The sequence below is a fragment of the Hyalella azteca genome, unplaced genomic scaffold (genome assembly GCF_000764305.2).
Source record: "Hyalella azteca isolate HAZT.00-mixed unplaced genomic scaffold, Hazt_2.0.2 contig1199, whole genome shotgun sequence".
Classification (NCBI taxonomy): domain Eukaryota; kingdom Metazoa; phylum Arthropoda; class Malacostraca; order Amphipoda; family Hyalellidae; genus Hyalella; species Hyalella azteca.
The window spans coordinates 69237-88721 of record NW_025931526.1 but is presented as its reverse complement, the minus strand read 5'-3'; the positions used below and the strand labels follow the sequence as shown (position 1 = coordinate 88721).

The following is a 19485-nucleotide window of genomic DNA, read 5'->3' as shown; positions in this document are numbered from 1 at the left end:
TGTTTGGGCCGGCAAAAAGGTGTATCAAAGCTACGCATCTCCTCTACTTGTTATGAGGGTAGAAAATTTTTCCACTGTTTGGATATTTTGACGCATTTATTTTTCTGACTGCAGGCTCGCCATATTTATAAGATATTTATCATCAATTTATGAAACTTTAAAGTTATTAATTAATGTAAAACTGATTAGAACTTTTGAAAGGTTTCCAATGCCGTCGTCAGTGACGTGAGAGCTTAAAAGTTAAGTGAAATTAACTATCAGTTTTTGAGATAATTTATAGACCTGAAATTAATTAAATTGTGAGTTCTAATTTCTTCTTCAAAACATTAAATTCACATGAACGTGCCGGTTATAATAATATTTCACCAGCTCTGAACTACTAATAGATATTACAAGTACATATTATAGTGAAAACATGTGAATATGTGTAGATACTGTAAGGGATAGAAATGATTGCTATTTATATATCGGAGTATTGATTGTATAATTTGTTTATAGTCCGGAATTTTAAATTGTCATTTTAGTTTAGAGTTTACGGGAGGCTAAGTGCGGAAGGAGGAGGTGATTAGATTATTCTGTCGTGGAAAGCCGGAGCGGAGGTATGTGCTGTGTTAGATTGTGAATATGTAAATATATATGTGAATAGATTTGATGCGGGATAGATTTGTGAATATTTAGAGTTTATATGTGTTTTAATGTTTGTTTACTGTCAGTTATTTATCTATTTTTATTTGGTTCTTTTATAGGAAAGCCTCAAAATGGAAATTTAGCCTCATATCGGAGAATTACACCCAAAATGGAGAGTTAGGCTCGCAAGCAAAGAATCCAAGATGAAGTGTTAGTGTTGATCTGCCGATGTTATTCTTTATTGTTTATTTGTTCATTTAAAAGTGTTATGTAATAAAGTGTTTTGATTATCGTGCATTAATGAATAAACCTATACGATCATGTAGGCTAGTTGGTGGTTCAGAGAGCCCCAACAATACAAAGGCATATATCATAATATTTGAACGTTGAACTTGAATAATGTTACCTAACTACCAACAATTTTATCATGTAAAGGAAATAAATGGAAATTGTTTAAAAAATTAACTACGTTAATATCCACGAGGTGAATAAAGATTCTATTCTAGCAATGGTAAACGGTGGTGAAGAAAGGACACTAATTTGGCCACTATTTCATTATTAATTGAACAATTCATCAAATTAAGATATTGCACAGAATTGAGCTTGTTAAACATTATGCTAATAATGCTTATGCATTATTATTGAGCTTGTGAAACATTATGGTCATTTTCTTTTAAAACAGAACTCACCACATCTCGACACCCTACTCACCATATTTCAGTACCTTCCTCACCATATTTCTTCTCCTAACTCACCATATTTCATCAACTAACTCATCATATTTCATCACATAACTCGCCATACTTCATTACTAAACTCACCATATTTTATCACCAAAGTCACCAAATGTCATCATTAAACTAACCATATTTCATCACTAAACTCACCATATTTCATCACCAAAATCACCAAATATCATCACTAAACTCACCATATTTCCTCACTAACTCACCTTATTTCACCACTAAACTCACCATATTTCACCACTAAACTCACCACATTTCACCACTAAACTCACCACAGCAAAACTGTGTAGATGCTCCTTAGTTTTCTGTAGGTTTGTCCCGCCAGAGCAGCGCGGCAGAATAGCAGAGTCTGCCCCCTTACTCAGCAGCCACGTGTCGCCTGACTCAGCCTGTACGCACACTGACATTCTCTGCCGCTCTGCACACAGAAATTCTCGTGTTTAGGTAACAATAATACTTTAATTTTCGATGCATAATACAGCAACATTAATATTTGCGATTGATGAAGTTTGCCAGTAAATTTATGGCTATTGTGGTCTAAACAATAAAACGTAATAAACATTTCAGATTGAAGAAGTTCATTTCTTAATCGTGATCAATTTTGAATGAGTTTTTTAGCCATAATCAGTTATAGTATCCAAGGATATTTTTATTAACGTTTGCCATTAACGTTTCTTCTCTATAGTTAATATAGAAAAGAAAAGAATAAAGACTTTGAAATTAATTCAAAAAACGTCCCAAATTTTGAGCAGCAGTGACTCGACAAATTTGTTCTGTTTCATCTATCCGTCGGCACGAAATGATTGCAATGATTGTTAAGTCCCTGAATACGTTATAATGTCGTGCACAGTTAAGTACGAACAATTTTTATCTAAATTTTTTATTATTTTATTTTAATAAAAATAAATTACTCAATGCATATACATTGTACGCTTCTGCTGAAATGATATTACATGATATTTTCTATTATAAACTTATCATAAAATCGTGAATAATGCAAATTCCATAATATTATCAACATACATGAATTTAATATTTTCAAAAGCTTACAAGATATTAATTATTTGCATATTTACAAGCTAATTTTCACCAGAACGGAAATGGAAGATGTGCTTGAGTTTGTACGTCTTTTTCTTCCCCAGCACGTCCACGGACACCGTACCTTCCTGCGTACCCAGTAGAACAATACCGTACCTGCGTAATTAGGAGGTAGTATAATATGCTTCAGTACTTATTAAGTAAAAAATTACTCAATTACGTCCATTACGTACCGTACATTACCTCATTATTACGTCCATTACTTAAGTCTTACTCATTGATTGACTCTAATGCAATAGTCCCAGCTGTCAAATGAAGTAATTCCACTGGCAGATTTGATAAGAAAAGGTTAATCATTTTTAAATGAGATTTAATGCTTGCACTGCATTAATTAATCTGTCAAAGCTTTCCTTAACACCTGCTTCGTCGATTCGAAAGTTTGCTCAAAGAATGCATACAGTCTACGGAAAATTTAACCTTTATTTAAGTAACTGTCCGCTTCACATTCGATTAAAAAATGTGCATTAGAGAACTTTTAGCAACATTTTTTTCCGAATAAGTTGAACTTTCATTTCAATTTTAAAGAAATTACATATTATTTTAATATTTACGGAAAGGTATATGAGGTTGCAGTATTTAAAAAATTCTGTTTGCAAATTAAGATAAGTCTATTATGAAAATTCAGTCGGACACGTTGTTTTTATCAAATAACCTAAAAATATGAGCATGCAAGTAAATAAAGTATTGTAAAATAGTAGTTTGCGTATGAAAACTAAGTAAAATATAGTAAGATACTAGTATGAGACTAGAAGTAAGTAAAGAAAAGCTAAATACATGTATGGGTATGGAAGGAAGTGAAGTATAGAAAAATACGAGTATGATTGTAGTAATAAGTAAAATAAAGTAATGTACTAGTATGAATTTTAATGTAATTAAGGTAATGTAAAATAGCATTATCAGTAAATAAATAAATATTCACTCACTTGGCGCAGGTTTCGACAAGGGCGACTTCATCAGGACTCGTCGAGATGTACTTGCGTTTAATGGCCGCCAGTTGAATGGAGTGTCCAGTAGACGAGACGTCGGGGACGTAGCTAGGGTTACTGCCTGCCTCAGTTAACATCGTCTGCACTGTGTTGCATAGACACAGACTTGTGAAGAACTGCACCATTTCTCCCTGCAAATTAAGTCTACGTAAAACATCCTATGTATGAAAATTACGCCAGAATAGACACGATATTTTAAAAAATGAATAAAAATATATATTATTATAGAGCCGTAGAATTGCCCTTTCTTGCCCGTTATCGATTTTCACTGCAATTTGAGAATTATCCCAAACAATGAGAATAATATAAATGTCGTTATAATAATAATGAAACTTGTAAAAAGAGCAAAACTAGCGCACGTTAACTGCAGGAGCAAAGAGCTGTTCATGCTTACATTGAAAATGGAGCTTAGAAATTTAATTCAACTCGCGTTTCAAGATGAAGAAAAATTTTTCATAAGCCCTCTGATTTAAATGAATATTTACCATCATATACATAGAATTTTCTTTTGCCTCCCAGTTTTGCAATGCCTTAATATTCTCCCATTAAATACAACCCCGCAGTTCACCGTAAAGGACGTGACGGGCTCGCGTTGCTGCCCGTGCCCGTGCCACAGTCTCCCTCTGGAATGAACGTACGTCCTCGTGCCCACACTGCAACGTCGGAAGCTCATGCGGTTCTCCGTTAGCGTGCCCGTCTTGTCGCAGAACAGGTACTCAATCTGCGCAAAATATTTATTATTAACTAATTCTTCTTATCACACCGACGAGATAAACATATTTTCCAGCTTATTGACTCTAACATATTTTCCGGTGTGCGTGAGCTTCTGCCCTAGACTCGCTACACTCGCGTTAAAGTTGACCATTTCATGTAATGTCATTGTTATGACCGTTCACTGTCATAACCGTTCATTAAATTGAAATTTTTTTCTAAATTTTATTTATTATTGTTAAATATACGATTACGCTCGAGTCATGGCTAAGAACAAACATTCAAAGACCAAGAATTGAAGTATTGTTGATGGCCACTGGAAAAATTCAAGAAATGTTTATTATTATCATGATGAAAATTTTTGTACATACTGTATGAACGAGTACAGTTTTCTTTGCGAAAGTTTCAGCTGTGATAAACTGCATTTAATACGTCTATATTAGAAATATGCCGATTGAAGGCTTATTCGAATCTATGTATACCTGTATACTTAGTTTGGATATTTATTCCCATTTAATATGAATTTTGAAAGAACTCTAACTGCCAGACTCCACCCAAAACACCGCACTAAAGACATGGATCACAATCGAACAATAAAGGCCTTTATAACTTATGTTTATAACTTTATAACTTTATGTGTCTACCAGCACAGGATTATAAAACTCTTCCACAAGCAGCTGTCGCACCGCCCCATCCGCGGGCTAAATTCCTCATTAGGATGAGAATTATTGCACCTGGGGGGGTAATCCCCCCAACCCCCTCTTCAAACTGCCGAGCTCCTCATTAACATCAAGAGAGTTTCACCTGAGGGGCAGCCCCCCCCCCCCCCCCTGGCCAAGCTCCTCATTGAGATCTGAAGTGTTGCACTTAGGAGGGTCGCCCCCCTCCCCCTGCCTCATCTCTTCGTCCCACTCAAAGAACATGGCGCCGCCGAATTTCTGCATTTCTGTTAAAATTTCATACTTGAATAAAATTTTCCATTAGAAATACATCTCGGAAGTTCTCCCAGTACGTAAAATTACTGCATGTACTTATATTTTAAATTTTGATAAATAATATCCATTATTTGCGATGAAACGGTATGTTTCTAACAATTTTTATTAATATCTGATCTCATTATTCAGAAACCGCAATAAATTGGAAGGCTCTGATCGTTAATTAAATTATTTGCACAGTGAGTGAAGTATTACCTAAGAATGGGATGAAGGTTACCTACAAATTGGCGAGTTTTAACTACAAATGGGATTTGCATTGCTTACAAATGGGAAAAATATTATCGAAAAATGGGGTGAGTGTTTGACGTATAGGGAGAAGGGTATCAGCTACCCACCTAGGGTGACGTAGAGGGAGATGGGTATCAGCTACCCACCTAGGGTGACGTAGAGGGAGATGGGTATCAGCTACCTCACATGCCGGCTGGTACAGGGTACTTATTAGAGGAGGAAAAGGTATGTGGAGCACACATGCCGGCTAGTACAGGGTACTTATAATAGGGGAAAATGATACGGTAGCTCCACATGCCCTCTGGTATGGTCTTCTTATTAGGGTGATGCAATTAAGGGGCTTTTGACGTTTGTTCAAAGTAGAAACATATTTTCTCCTAGAATATCGTCAGTGTGGTTGACCGTAACATGTAAAGATATTTGCTCTCAGGAGTCGTTAGGATGTGGCATAGATGAGATTCAGTTATCCCAGAACAACGAGGGCACATAGATGGCATTTAACTACATAACGATAATTTTAGAGGTGCACTGTCAGGTAGCAAGCTATTCAAGAGGATATCGTTGGACCTAAAAGACTTCTTCTCACACAAATGGAACCAAAAACACTCTGCATTGAACAGTAGGTGCATACATGGCTAGTCTCTTATCGTTACCGTACATGTGGTACTTAACGAGCTTGTCGTTAGCGTACATCTGGTACTTACCGAGCTTATCGTTACCGTACACCTGGTACTTACCGAGCTTGTTGTTACCGTACACCTGGTACTTACCGAACTTATCGTTACCGTACATATGGTATTTAAAAAGAACTTGTCGTTACCGTACATCTGGATCTTACCGAGCTTATCGTTACCGTACATCTGGTACTCAACGAGCTTGTCGTTACCGTATATCTGGTAATATCCGAGCTTATCTTTAACGTACATCTGGCACTTACCGAGCTTATCGTTACCATACATCTGGTACTTACCGCGCTTATCGTTACCATACATCTGGTACTTACCGAGCTTATCGTTACCATACATCAGGTACTTACCGACCTTATCGTTATCGTACATCTGGTACTTACTGAGCTTGACGTTACCGTGCATCTGGTACTTACTGAGCTTATCGTTACCATACATCTGGTACTTACCGAGCTTATCGTTACCGTACATCTGGTACTTACCGAGCTTGTTGTTACCGTACACCTGGTACTTACCGAACTTTTCGTTACCGTACATATGGTATTTAAAAAGAGCTTGTCGTTACCGTACATCTGGATCTTACCGAGCTTATCGTTACCGTACATCTGGTACTTACAGAGCTTGTCGTTACCGTACATCTGGTAATTACCGAGCTTATCGTTACCGTACATCTGGCACTTACCGAGCTTATCGTTACCATACATCTGGTACTTACCGAGCTTATCGTTACCGTACATCTGGTACTTACCGAGCTTATCGTTACCATACATCTGGTACTTTAAGATGGTACAGATCACGATCCAGGAGAGCATTAGGACCAGGTAGAGCAGCAGGTATGTGTTCATGGACCTGTACAGATGCTTTATTTAAACCTGGTTTGAACATTTGAACTAGGAAATTATTTCAAATAATATAATGTGGACATGAATTAATTATAACTGAAATTCATTACCTCAAATGAATTAATCCATTGAAGAATGAATGGGGATGGAATATAAAATATATCAGATCTAATAAGTATGATGCAGACCTATAATATAGAAAAATAATTCAGATTATTTTTTATTGATTATTTTATCAATAAAGTAGGCCGGTATTAAGGAATCGCACATGATTAATGTCATGCTCGTATGTCATTATTATTCAATCGTTTAAGACTTCACCATGCGGAATAATCTCCGCCGTAAATTAAAAATTTTGACGGTGAAAGGTTCACAAATTACCGTACGTTATTCGTATAAATTAGAATGTATTGCTCACGAAAATTTTAACTGGCTTATTTCATTATTTATTAATTCTTAATTTGGGGGGGTTTAAATTACTTGCCTCTCAATGGTGGAAAATTTTCCGGTTTTCATCTTTGTATTAAGTATCATCTTTGTTTCCTTGCCCGTGTAGAGTACAAGCCCTGCGGGAACATTTGTTAAGTTTTGGCCTTTTTATCCTCACATACAAAACAGTTTTGAAATTAAGTGTCTGATAAACAAAGACAATTCATTCATTTGTATGCAATAAATATTCGTGACAAGAAAGAAATAGACTGTCTTTAAATTTCATTCTGTTTATATATCCCACTTTTTTAATAGATTACATTTGGATATTTTATGGGTAGGATATCATCGTATTGTCAAGGCCCAATTCATAATCTATGCAAACACTTTTAATTGATAATCAATTTACACTATCACCATAAACAATGGCTATTTAATTGTATACATTACAATGCGCGGCAACATCTTAACTCCGAAATCTGAAAAAAAATTAATTTATTAACCATATAGGTGTTCAGTCGACAAGGAACGGTTTGCCAATACCGTATTAAGCTATTGTGTTACGTATATTGTATGGTCGTACGTAAGCTTAATCTATTAACTCACCGTATAGGTGTTCAGTCGACAAGAAACGGTTTGCCAATACCTTATTAAACTATTGTGTTACGTATATTGTATGGCCGTACGTAAGCTTCATCTATTAACTCACCGTATATGTTTTCAGTCGACACGGAACGGCTTGCCACTGCCGTATTAAACCAGTGTGTTACGTATATTGTATGGTCGTACGTAAGCTTTATCAATTAACTCACCGTATATGTGTTCAGTCGACAAAGAACGGCTTGCCACTACCGTATTAAACTATTGTGTTATGTATATTGTATGGACATACATGAGTTTCATCTATTAACTCACCGTATATGTGTTCAGTCGACAGGAAACGACTTGCCACTGCCGTTGTTTTCAGTATATTATATGGTCATACGTGAGTTTCATCAATTCCCTCACCGTATATGTGTTCAGTCGACAGGGAACGGCTTGCCACTGCCGTTGTTTTCAGTATATTGCATAATACGTGAGCTTCCTCAATTTACTTACCGTATATGTGTTGGTGACCAACCATTTTCGACCCCCTGAGCAGGAGGTGTTCAGTCGACAGAGAGCAACTGGCCACGGCCGCACGGCTGTCCAGGGTCTCCATCTGTCCTTTAAAGTCGTATAAATTCGGGTGAGGAGCCTGTAAATATAATTTAATTGTTGTTAGTGATATTTAATTCCTTTGATGTCTAATGCAGAAAATAATTCAACGTAGGCCTATTTATGGATTTTGCCTACTGCAAAAAAAAGTATTTAAGGTACAAGTTAAAATTCGCATTTTCTGCAAGTCCTGAAATCAATGTACAAAATTTTTATTCATTTCAGCCCAAGCAGAATGAACTTATACAGAGTCTGGTAAGACATTTATATTCAAATTCTTATTAGTGTTGGCAAATAATCCAATTTACATATTAAGAGATTTAAGATTTTTAAAGATTAAAGTTAAGAACTCTAAGGTTTGATGATTATGACGCTAGCGTGGTAACCGAAAACTGATCCCCAAACTAAAATTGAAAAACTCGAATAAAATATTTTGTTTCAATATTCGACGAGACTCGCTAAACGCTGACCTGAGCCTGAACGATGCCACTGAGGCTGGCTACTTCTCGGAAGCTCGTTAGTTCCTTGAGCGACTCTGGCTGTTCGTACATCTGATGAGAAATGGGTAATGGACGTAGCTATAATAAAAATTTGTGATATTGTATTTGAATAATTCAAATTGCTATGAAATTCATACAAAGTTTTCGATAGGATTATAATTTACCGTAATAGTACAATATACTCAAAATAAAAATTCCATTAATTTTATGAACATTCATAGGAAATTCAGTTTAGATATGCTAACTTTCTTTGGCAACATTTTAAAGCATGGTATCCAAGCAGCCTCACTGAATATATAATTTATAATCTCTGAGATCTGATAATCTCTTTGATCTGAAATCTCTCTCTCCTAAATCTTATTCTGTAGAACGGTTGTCCTGTAAAAGTTTACTCTCATGCTCTATCTATTACGACAATAAAAAATTATTTTATCAGTAAACTACACGCGAATAAAAATTTACTTGGAACAACCTGACAATAGTGATACAACAGTGGCAAAGAAAATTTCATTGTGAACAATTTTGCGAATTTGTTTTGAACCCCATTGAAAAATCAAACAATTTAAAAATTTTATGTAAAATTAATCAACAATATACACAAATTCACGTTTTATTGCGAACAAGAGCACGAATTTATTGTGAATCCCATTGAAAAATAAAACAAATTTGAAAATTTATGTAAAATTAATAAACAATATACACAAATTACGTTAATAAGCAAGGGATCAAAGTCGTGCACCTTAGCGTTTGTCTCTCCATCCAAGTTGGCGGTCGTGGCAGAGCATTTGTGCGCACCGTCTGATGTGAGCAGGAGGAGCATATCGCACGGTATCTGCTCGTCCGCCCCCACCTTCACCACGTCACCCACCACCAGCTCCTCACTTCTGACGGTCTGCGTATTAGTAGGGAGACTTACTTCTGATGGTCTGCGTATTAGTAGGGAGACATACTTCTGAGGGTCTGCGTATTAGTAGGGGGACACAGTTCTTGTATAGGTATGTTAATTGGCCACCACCCTCACCACATCACCCACCACCAGCTCCTCACTTCTGATGGTCTGCGTATTAGTAGGGAGACTCACGATTCTTGTGGTCGGTATGTTAATTGGCTCCCACCCTAACCACGTCACCCACCACCAGCTCCTCACTTCTGATGGTCTGCGTATTAGTAGGGAGACATACTTCTGATGGTCTGCGTATTAGTAGGGAGACACAATTCCTGTGATAGGTATGTTAATTGGCTCCCACCCTAACCACATCACCCACCACCAGCTCCTCATTTCTGATGGTCTGCGTATTAGTAGGGAGACTCACGATTCTTGTGGTCGGTGTATTAATTAGCTTTCAACCTCACCACGTCACCCACCACAAGCTCCTTCCTTTTGATGGTCTGCATCACTCGACAAAAATAGTTTTTCGGGATTTTTATTTATTTTATTAGGCCTAAACCCTCAACCTAATTCCTCATCGCCATCTCTTTACGTATGATAGTCTGCGTATTGTTATGGAAATTCACTTCTGATAGTCAGTGAATTAATGGGGAGGCTCACTTTTGAGGGACTGCGTATTAATTAGGGAGACTTACTTCTGATCGTCTGCGTATTAATCCAGGGGACACAGGCTGTACAAATTGCTAGACATTCTGATTAGCAGAGATTATGGTTGCAAATAGCATGGCTACAATGTGACATATGATGCTAAGGGAACGATGCATCCGGTGAAAACTCTTCGTATTCCTGTAGAAAATTACATGTTTAGGGGTAATTATATACCTGTTGCGAATTATTGCATACCTGTTCAAAGGCATAATTTTGCTGTTGCCTAGGCATTGCATGCCTGTTGCGGTTATTGCAAACCTGTTGCAAAGGCATTGTATACCTATTACATAAGCATTGTATTCGTGTTGCGATGGCGTGAGCAATATTAATTTGCCTTGCTTCACAGAACATAAAGCTCCCAGCAAGGGTTATACTGCAGGGGGCGGCATTAGCTAAGAGGCTGGCTGCCAATACAGTTAATTAAGCGTAAGCTCAATAAACTTGCTAGGTAATATTAGTCCGGCGCAGAGCCTTTGTCCTGCGTCAATTGGAGGCTCCTGCGTGATATACACACTGCGTGTTGTTCTCGTCAAGATATTGTGATGTTTTGTATTGATATATTATACAATGTTACTTATCAGATATTATGGAGATATTATGTTTATTTGAAGAGATATTTTACATAATTTAATATTAGATATTATGGAGATATTATGTTTATTTGAAGAGATATTATCCAGTATTCAATATGAAATATATATTGGTGATATTGTGGTGCTTTGGAAAGATATTATATGATATTACACTACGCGGACTGTTATACAATATTACGTTTAGAGATATTAATTTAGTGTTGTGTTATTTGTTTGAGTAGTGTTTGATAGAGATGCTATGGTGTTTGATGGAGTTGTGATTGGTGGATCTATTGAGGTGTTCGGCCTAGAAATCATGGAATTTATTGGAGATAATTTAGTGTTCGTTGGAGTGGTGTTTGATGGTAAAATATTAATGAGTTATGATAAATTAGGCAAGCCTCACCTAATAACTATATTATGGGTACAATAATTACCACTGTATTTATTTGCGTTTGATTTTCATATGAATTAGAAATTTTTTAATGCCAAAATCAAAACACACAGGAAAAAATAAGTCGTTTGCGATTTTTTTCAGGGAAATTGTTTATCAATATTTCGTGATTATGATATTTGTGATAATATGTGAACTAAATTTTTTCTATTATTACATGTAAGTCGAAATAACAAGAATAATTCTGATTTATTTTAAAATAAATCAAATAAAATTACTTCCATTTTTTAATATAAAAATTACCCAAGTTTTTTAAAGAATAAAAAATCGCACACCTTTTCCTTGCCGTCCCTGACGACGATGGTTGGTGCATGGTTGAGTTTGTCGTCCTCGGCATGGCGCTATAAATCAAATAAAATTACTTACATTTTTCAACATAAAAATTACCCAAATTTTTATAGAAGAAAAAATCCCACACCTTTTCCTTGCCGTCCCTGACGACGACGGTTGGTGCATGGTTGAGTTTGTCATCCTCGGTGTGGCGCTATAAATCAAATAAAATTACTTACATTTTTCAATATAAAAATTACACAAATTTTTATAAAAGAAAAAATCGCACACCTTTTCCTTGCCGTCCCTGACGACGATGGTTGGTGCATGGTTGAGTTTGTCGTCCTCGGCATGGCGCTTAAGGTCCTCATAGCCCTGCTTGACTGCCGTCACGCTCACCACGAACAACAGCGGCAGGATGCTCGTCAGGGGGGAGATCGGGGAGTCGATGCTTAACTGGAATTGTTGTAGTAAAATGTTAATTATATGTAGTTTTATGCAAATTATATGTAGTTATATGTAAATTATTATTAGATGTCAGGATTTACTTGTTTACACACGTGCGGTCGATGACCAGAGAATTCGTTGATTTATATTATCAGTGAGTGGAACTTTTCTTCGGATGACGGTAGATTAAAAGGCAAGTTTCAGGAAGTAATTCTTATTTATTATCGACGTTTCGAATGCAACAAACATTCATTATTATATGCAAATGTGTACTTGTCAGCGGTGAGATCGGGGAATCGATACTCAACTGGAATTGTTGTAGTAAAATGTAAATTTTATGTAGTTATATGCAAATTATATGTAGTTATATGCAAATGGATACTCGTCAGCGGGGAGATCGGGGAGTCGATCCTTAACTGTAACCGTTGTAGTTAAATGTAAATTATATGTAGTTATATGCAAATGTATACTTGTCAGGGGGCAGATCGGGGAGTCGATGCTCAACTGGAATTGTTGTAGTAAAATGTTAATTATATGTAGTTATATGTAAATTATATGTAGTTATATGCAAATGGATAATCGTCAGGGGCGAGATCGGGGAGTCGATGCTTAACTGTAATCGTTGTTGATATTTATTTTGGTACAATTATTAATATTGAGTGTTATTTATTAGTGGAGTGTTATTTATTAGTGGAGTGTTATTTATTAGTGGAGTGCTATTTATTTATGTTCTGCGATGTTAGGAATCAGCGACAGACCTGTTAAGAATAAACGCTGAAACCGCTAGCAGCTATCAGCCTTTTTCCGATTGCATAAGTTCAATAGTTAAAAAAAATTCCATTATAATCGTATTGTGATTGCCAGTGTCCAGTATATTTAACAATTTCTCAATTTCATTTTCATTTTTATTGCTTGTATCCTGTAATTGAAATTATTAATTGAAAAAAATTAATGCTAATTTAAAATAAATTTAAATAAGAATAAAATTAGCAGAATAGTCCTAATTTTAGCTATGTTAAGATTGTCAACAACTGCATGATATTTAAATCAAATTAAATATTTTAGTTGTAGTTTAATGCCTATTGTCCGAAAGTTAAACAAAATTTTTGTATTTAAGTTTTATTGTCATTGCTTCCGTCGAATATGTTTAATTGCGGTAGAATCTGTCAGGATAACTTATACTGATAACTGGAAAAAAATTAGTAAAAGCACAAGCACAAGGACCACTGGGAATAAAGGGTGATTGGCTTCAATTCTCTTGTATTGAAATCGTACAGTAGTATTAGAGTTTAAAAATATTATTTCTATATGTACTTTACTTCGGCATTGTTTCCATCGAATGGTACATGCCAGCTCGTCATGGTACATACATTTAAATAGTAAACACATTTACTCATACACGTAACTCTTTAGCTGAATAATACTTGTATAGATTAACTAAAACACATTAATATTCACATGGACAGTACGCATACATATTTATTCACACACGTGACTATTTACACTAGTGATACGTACACTCATTTACCATAAAATCAATTGGGACTATTGTAATACGTATGTTTGTTTACTAATACATGTGACTAGTGTCATGGGTAATACGTAAACATATTTATCTATACCCTTTACTCCTAATATATGTAAACTCACATGTACGATGGCGACCACCAAGAAGTAGAAGTTCGCCATTCTTCTGAATTGTTCGAAAAGATTCTTGGGCAGGAACGTGAGCAGCGTGTACTGGAAACAACAAAAGGATTACTTGAGCTACCCATAGAATATGCAACAGAGTTCATTTACTCGAAAAATTATGTCTAGTAACTTTTTAAAAAATTTACAACACACTTTAATAAATTTATGTATTTTGAAGTTTGTGTTTAACTCAGAGCTTTGAATATGCTTGTAAATTCTAAAGTTTGATTCTTTCAGGCTGCTTGTATTCGGTCAATTACGAATACATATCTCTATTTCCAGTTCCGCCTCATCGTTGCAATGCACCCATAATATTAAAGCTAACTCTATGCCCTCATCATTAATTGCGGTAGATTCTTTGCCTATATTACAATTTATTTCTAAATTTTGGTGTTTAAAGTACATGAATCTTTGTTATTTTATAAATTCCCACTACTCACATCACAGGCTATGTTTATTTTACGTCGTAGACTTTGTTTGTTCAACTTCTAACACAATGCTTGTCCTACTGCGAGGACTAAATTAATTTTATTTCGGAAGAAATGTTCTTTCTACTTCATAAGTAAAGCGATGCCTAAATGCAAATCTTCATTTATTTCACTTTCGACGTTATATATCTTACATTAGCTACCGCCGAAAACACTTTTAGTTAATAAATTAATCAAATTAACAGATGCAAACTCCATTTCCACGTACTTATTTATGCTCAAATTTGATTAGGATTATCTAGTAATCATTGTTGGTTAGCCTAAGAGTATTGTTGTGAAGATTATATGTGAGGTGGTCTTTCGGACTACGGATCTTTATTGCCGTATAAACATATATATCTAAATGTACAATTTTTATAATTATATAATAATTTATAGTAATACATATAAGGGGCATGCTTCTAAAGTATGTACCGTTTCGACTTAAAAACAGCAAGTAAATTTATTCCAAAGTTCCAATTAATATTAAGGTAGTTATCATATCTTGGGATAAGATTTCGTATGTCATCGTCAAAAACGCCGCCTAATGTGACAATCTGATTAGATAATTTCGTGAAGATAACTTCTTAAGACAGCGGGAAGATCTTCAGCTAAGGGCAAAAATGTGAATCGTTTGTTCTCATTCATTTTACAGTCCACTATTTCCATCAGATAATCGGTAATAATTAACTGAAGACTTCCCACTTCATTCCTCAACATGAATACACTGTTAGAAAAATTACCGTTAACGGTATTACCATCGTTTCAGTGGCCTGTCGGCACGTGAAAAGAAACACCTTGTCGCCGTTTTTATTCTAATTTAACACTAAAAATCCGTAAAACGTCTGATAAAAACGGCGAAACAGTTTATTTTTACGGGGCGACCGGCCACTAGAATGCCAGTGGGACCGTTTTTTCACCGTTTTTTCTAACAGTGTATTTGCGCGCCTATCTTCCAAGACCCTAACCCATCTCCGCAACATTCCATCACTCATAATGTTTTCATCATACAATTCATTAATTTGGCGATAAATGTCAACGAATTTGGAGCCTGGAGCACAGAGAGATGCTCGCACTTCGCATTTTGCTGGATTCTCAACAGGTGGAAGCATTTTAAAATAACCTAAAATGGTTTAGTAGTAGTAGTAATAACTTAAAATGGTTTAGGATGGTTTAGTAGTGGCGTCTGTGGCTTCTCAACAGATGTGGCTGCTTGGCGACATGCACTAAACGGTCAGCGCTGCGGCGGCTTAATTTAAAAACAGTACTGTACCAACAGGCCTCGTTGTATACAAATCAATGTACAGGGTTATTCTAAATGATGGACCCAATTTAAAAATTTTATTTATTTAATTACGGGTTCAAATTAAATAATATATGCACCAATGGAAAGAGAAAGATTTACAATTTTTAAATATTTAAACACAGGTTTGGGCGCATTTTAATAGGTTCAAGTCACTTCCAATGCACATATGCAGTCACTTCCTGAGCGTTGGGTAGGACGCATAGGAAACGAAGATCAGGCTTTACACTCCTGCCACCGAGAATCACCTGATCTCACCCCATGTGATTATTTCTTATGGGGTTATGTCAAGGAAGCTGTTTACGTCCCGCCTCTACCAGCAACTCTGTTTACGTCCCCCCTCTACCAGCAACTCTCTTCACGTCCCGCCTCTACCAGTTACGTCCCGCCTCTACCAGCAACTCTGTTTACGTCCCGCCTCTACCAGCAACTCTGTTTACGTCCCCCCTCTACCAGCAACTCTGTTCACGTCCCGCCTCTACCTGCAACTCTGTTTACGTCCCGCCTCTACCAGCAACTCTGTTTACGTCCCGCCTCTACCAGCAACTCTGTTCACGTCCCGCCTTTACCAGCAACACTGTTTACGTCCCGCCTCTACCAGCAACTCTGTTTACGCCCCGCCTCTACCAGCAACTCTGGTTGATCTGAAGAACCGTATCACTGCTACGGTGCACCCAGTAACAGAAGATATGCTTTATCGTGTGGGACTAGTTTGGCTACTTTTTAGATGCTTGTCATACAGCAGAAGGGGGACGGACATATTGAACATTTTTAAATAAAAAAAACTTGAATCTTCCTCTTCCCTTTGGTGTATAAATTATTTATCTCGAATTTATACTAAAATATGTACGAATTTATTGAATTAGGTCCATCATTTAGAATAACCATTTTTATTTCTCCTCATACGATGCAGTCAATTAAACAGTAAAATTTAATAATAACCCTGTATATTTCTCATACAATACAGTCAAGTAAACATAAACACATGTTTACCATCTTCACAAACCTTGGAGGTGACCACTCTGTTGGAGGCAAACTTGCTCTGCCTCAGCTCTGGGTCGTGCAGAGGCAGCGTGCAGAACTGGTCCCGCTGCCCGAACTCCACGGTGCGCAGAGTGGCATGTTTCCGCTGGGGAATGGAGAGCCGGTCATTTTTCTCCTTAGTCCAAGACGATGACTTTAATGAACAGCCAGAACAGTTTTTGTTTTAAATATCGCGTCTCTTTTGAGAAATGGTGTTGCCTGTGAACTTCTCTGGGCTCAGTCACTATGCAAGTATGGTAATATAATTTATAATCAGTAGGTATATAATTAAATTTATCTGCATGGAAAATTGTTATGATTTTTCCATGCGCTGCCCGGAGGAACTTTTTGCGGATCCCACCACATGTATCGGAAAGTTAAATTATGTCATTTTAAAAATTGCTTATAGGTATTATGTTTTAAAATGAAGCTACGTCACAATGAAGCCCTAGTATCAAAATTTATTATTCATTGACCTCATAATAATACTTCCGATTGTCTCTTATAAAGAGGAAGGATTACACATCGTCTTTAGCTAAGTCAAGTTATTGTTGTACTAACCTTACGACTGTGCGAATATAACCATTTGCTACTTACGCTAAATCTTGCTTTTTTTGTTACTGATTTTGAGTTAAAAATGTTTGCGTCCCTTGCGTTCTCGTTTAAATTTACTGTACGGCCTATACTTTCAAAAAAAGTTAAGAGATCGTAAGTTTATCAGCCAATCATTGACGGTCTTTCAAGCAAAATCCACCAATCATAGACAAGAAAATAGAGCGTAAGTACTTACGTTCACTTAGCGTGTTTTGAAAGTATGGCCCAGGGTCCATACTTTCAAAACTCGCTAAATTAACGTAAGTGCTTACGCTCTATTTTCTTGTCCTATGATTGGTGGATTTTGCTTGAAAGGCCGTCAACGAGTGGACACACCTCAAACTGTTTTCCCTTATTTCATTCTAATAGTTCTCTATGAGAACTCTTTTATATAGTTCCATTAAAAGAGCTATATAGAGGTAATAAATTTGTTTATACTTTTGATTACTATATTATACTGGCAGCATTGAACAATCTCATGAATGTACTGTTCGATAGATTTCTCAATCTGAGTATCTGTAGCCTACTTGCCAGATACGAGTCCACCTAAGAATCCACCTAGCACCTATCCGCTGCTCCGTGCAACTGGCCTCCAAACCCAGCCGCATCAATGTCATAACCGGCTACTAAATTGCAGACTGCAAACTTTTGTAACCGTTACTCATTCCTTTATTGTTAAAATTAACCCTTAATATATGTACTTATACCGATATCCTCCTATTTTCCTGCAGAGTGAGCAACTACAACGTTTTTTGATATAACTATGACTTTTTCCTCCACATCTTTTGGGGTCAAATAAAAGTTTCTTCGTTTCATGGATATTTTTCATTTTTATTTGTACCAAAATTCAATGCCCGAGTCCATTATGCAGTTTTTATTTTTCGAATATTTGTTTAATTTTATGGCCATATTACTTATGGGCTCGTTACCAAATAATGTCGTGCATATTAAATGCGTATTCATAATTGTTCTTTTAAATAACATTGTTGTAAGGTGTAAATTTTTAACATTTGTATATTGTATTATTGTGAGTTCGCCTGTCTCACGCTAGCCTTGTATCTTAATATGATTTTGGTTATTTAAGTATTTCCTCGTTAATTCATTAGGTTTTGTCATGTTTTCTCATGTTTAATTTAGCGAATTTCTCGCTGTGACAATGTGTCGTCAGTCAGTGGCGGGTTGTTCCGGGAGTCTTTTAGCGGTGTTACACGTGTGAGGGCCTTTCAACCAAGTTATGCTGGTCGTGCCGCCCGAACACTTGTTATCCGTGTATTACACCCTATATATACAACAACATTTAAATAAATTCAATAATTTATCCAAATTTTATTAATATTTTCTATGATTTGTGTACACATTTTTTTATATCGTTTTATCGTTTTATTTATTACATTTCCTTGAATTTGCAAATATTTCTTTTTATTCGGTAACATTGCATTGAACTCCTTAATATTCTCTTAAATGACAGATATATTGCAGTAACGCATTGTGTTGCTTGACGGCAGTTCACTTTTTTGTTTGGTTAATAAAATGTACTAAAAATTCTATTAATCAATATATTATATTTTATCTTGAAATATAATATATTGATTGTTCCATCAAATAAACATATTTGAGGGCATATTCTTCAGTAAATCCAACATAAAATTTGTATTACGAACAACAGAACTCACCTTTTTTCTGATCCGACCAAACATTTCACTTTTTCAATTAATTTTTCATTGCAAGTTCATGATATTTTCGGCTAATCAATGATCAATCGTGCGCACAGATAGAGACTGGGAAAAATGAATAAGCACTAATATTACAAAGTTAATGGATAAAGGAAAAAGAATATGAATAATCTTTTCTATATGAATTTGGTCGGAATTGAAATGCATAATCTAAATACTTTTTCTTTAGAGCATGTACGTTTTATGTCTCTTTATTTCTTTTCATCGGTGAAGGAAAACAGCTCTTCCAAAATAATCATGGTACAATAATACGATCGTTTCCTGTCGTGTTTCTTCAATACACGAATG

At 35.9% G+C, this 19485-nt stretch overlaps 1 protein-coding gene across 1 annotated transcript in view; it reads right to left on the bottom strand.

The window, feature by feature from the left end:
- LOC108681983 (phospholipid-transporting ATPase IF) overlaps positions 1–19219 on the bottom strand; it is a 36926-nt gene extending 17707 nt beyond the window's left edge. The window contains exons 1-17 of the mRNA XM_047881793.1: positions 19138–19219; positions 16854–16976; positions 14036–14125; positions 12230–12394; positions 11944–12009; positions 9785–9937; positions 9016–9096; positions 8447–8585; positions 7404–7485; positions 6760–6926; positions 6162–6631; positions 5499–5529; positions 4999–5114; positions 4026–4178; positions 3395–3588; positions 2464–2567; positions 1646–1791 (exon numbers count right to left, since the gene is read on the bottom strand). Coding sequence (XP_047737749.1) covers positions 1646–1791; positions 2464–2567; positions 3395–3588; positions 4026–4178; positions 4999–5114; positions 5499–5529; positions 6162–6631; positions 6760–6926; positions 7404–7485; positions 8447–8585; positions 9016–9096; positions 9785–9937; positions 11944–12009; positions 12230–12394; positions 14036–14125; positions 16854–16976; positions 19138–19161 — 2304 coding nt within the window. The 5' untranslated portion in view covers positions 19162–19219. The remainder of the gene's footprint in view (positions 1–1645; positions 1792–2463; positions 2568–3394; positions 3589–4025; positions 4179–4998; positions 5115–5498; positions 5530–6161; positions 6632–6759; positions 6927–7403; positions 7486–8446; positions 8586–9015; positions 9097–9784; positions 9938–11943; positions 12010–12229; positions 12395–14035; positions 14126–16853; positions 16977–19137) is intronic.
- Between the last annotated feature and the right edge of the window lie 266 nt (positions 19220–19485).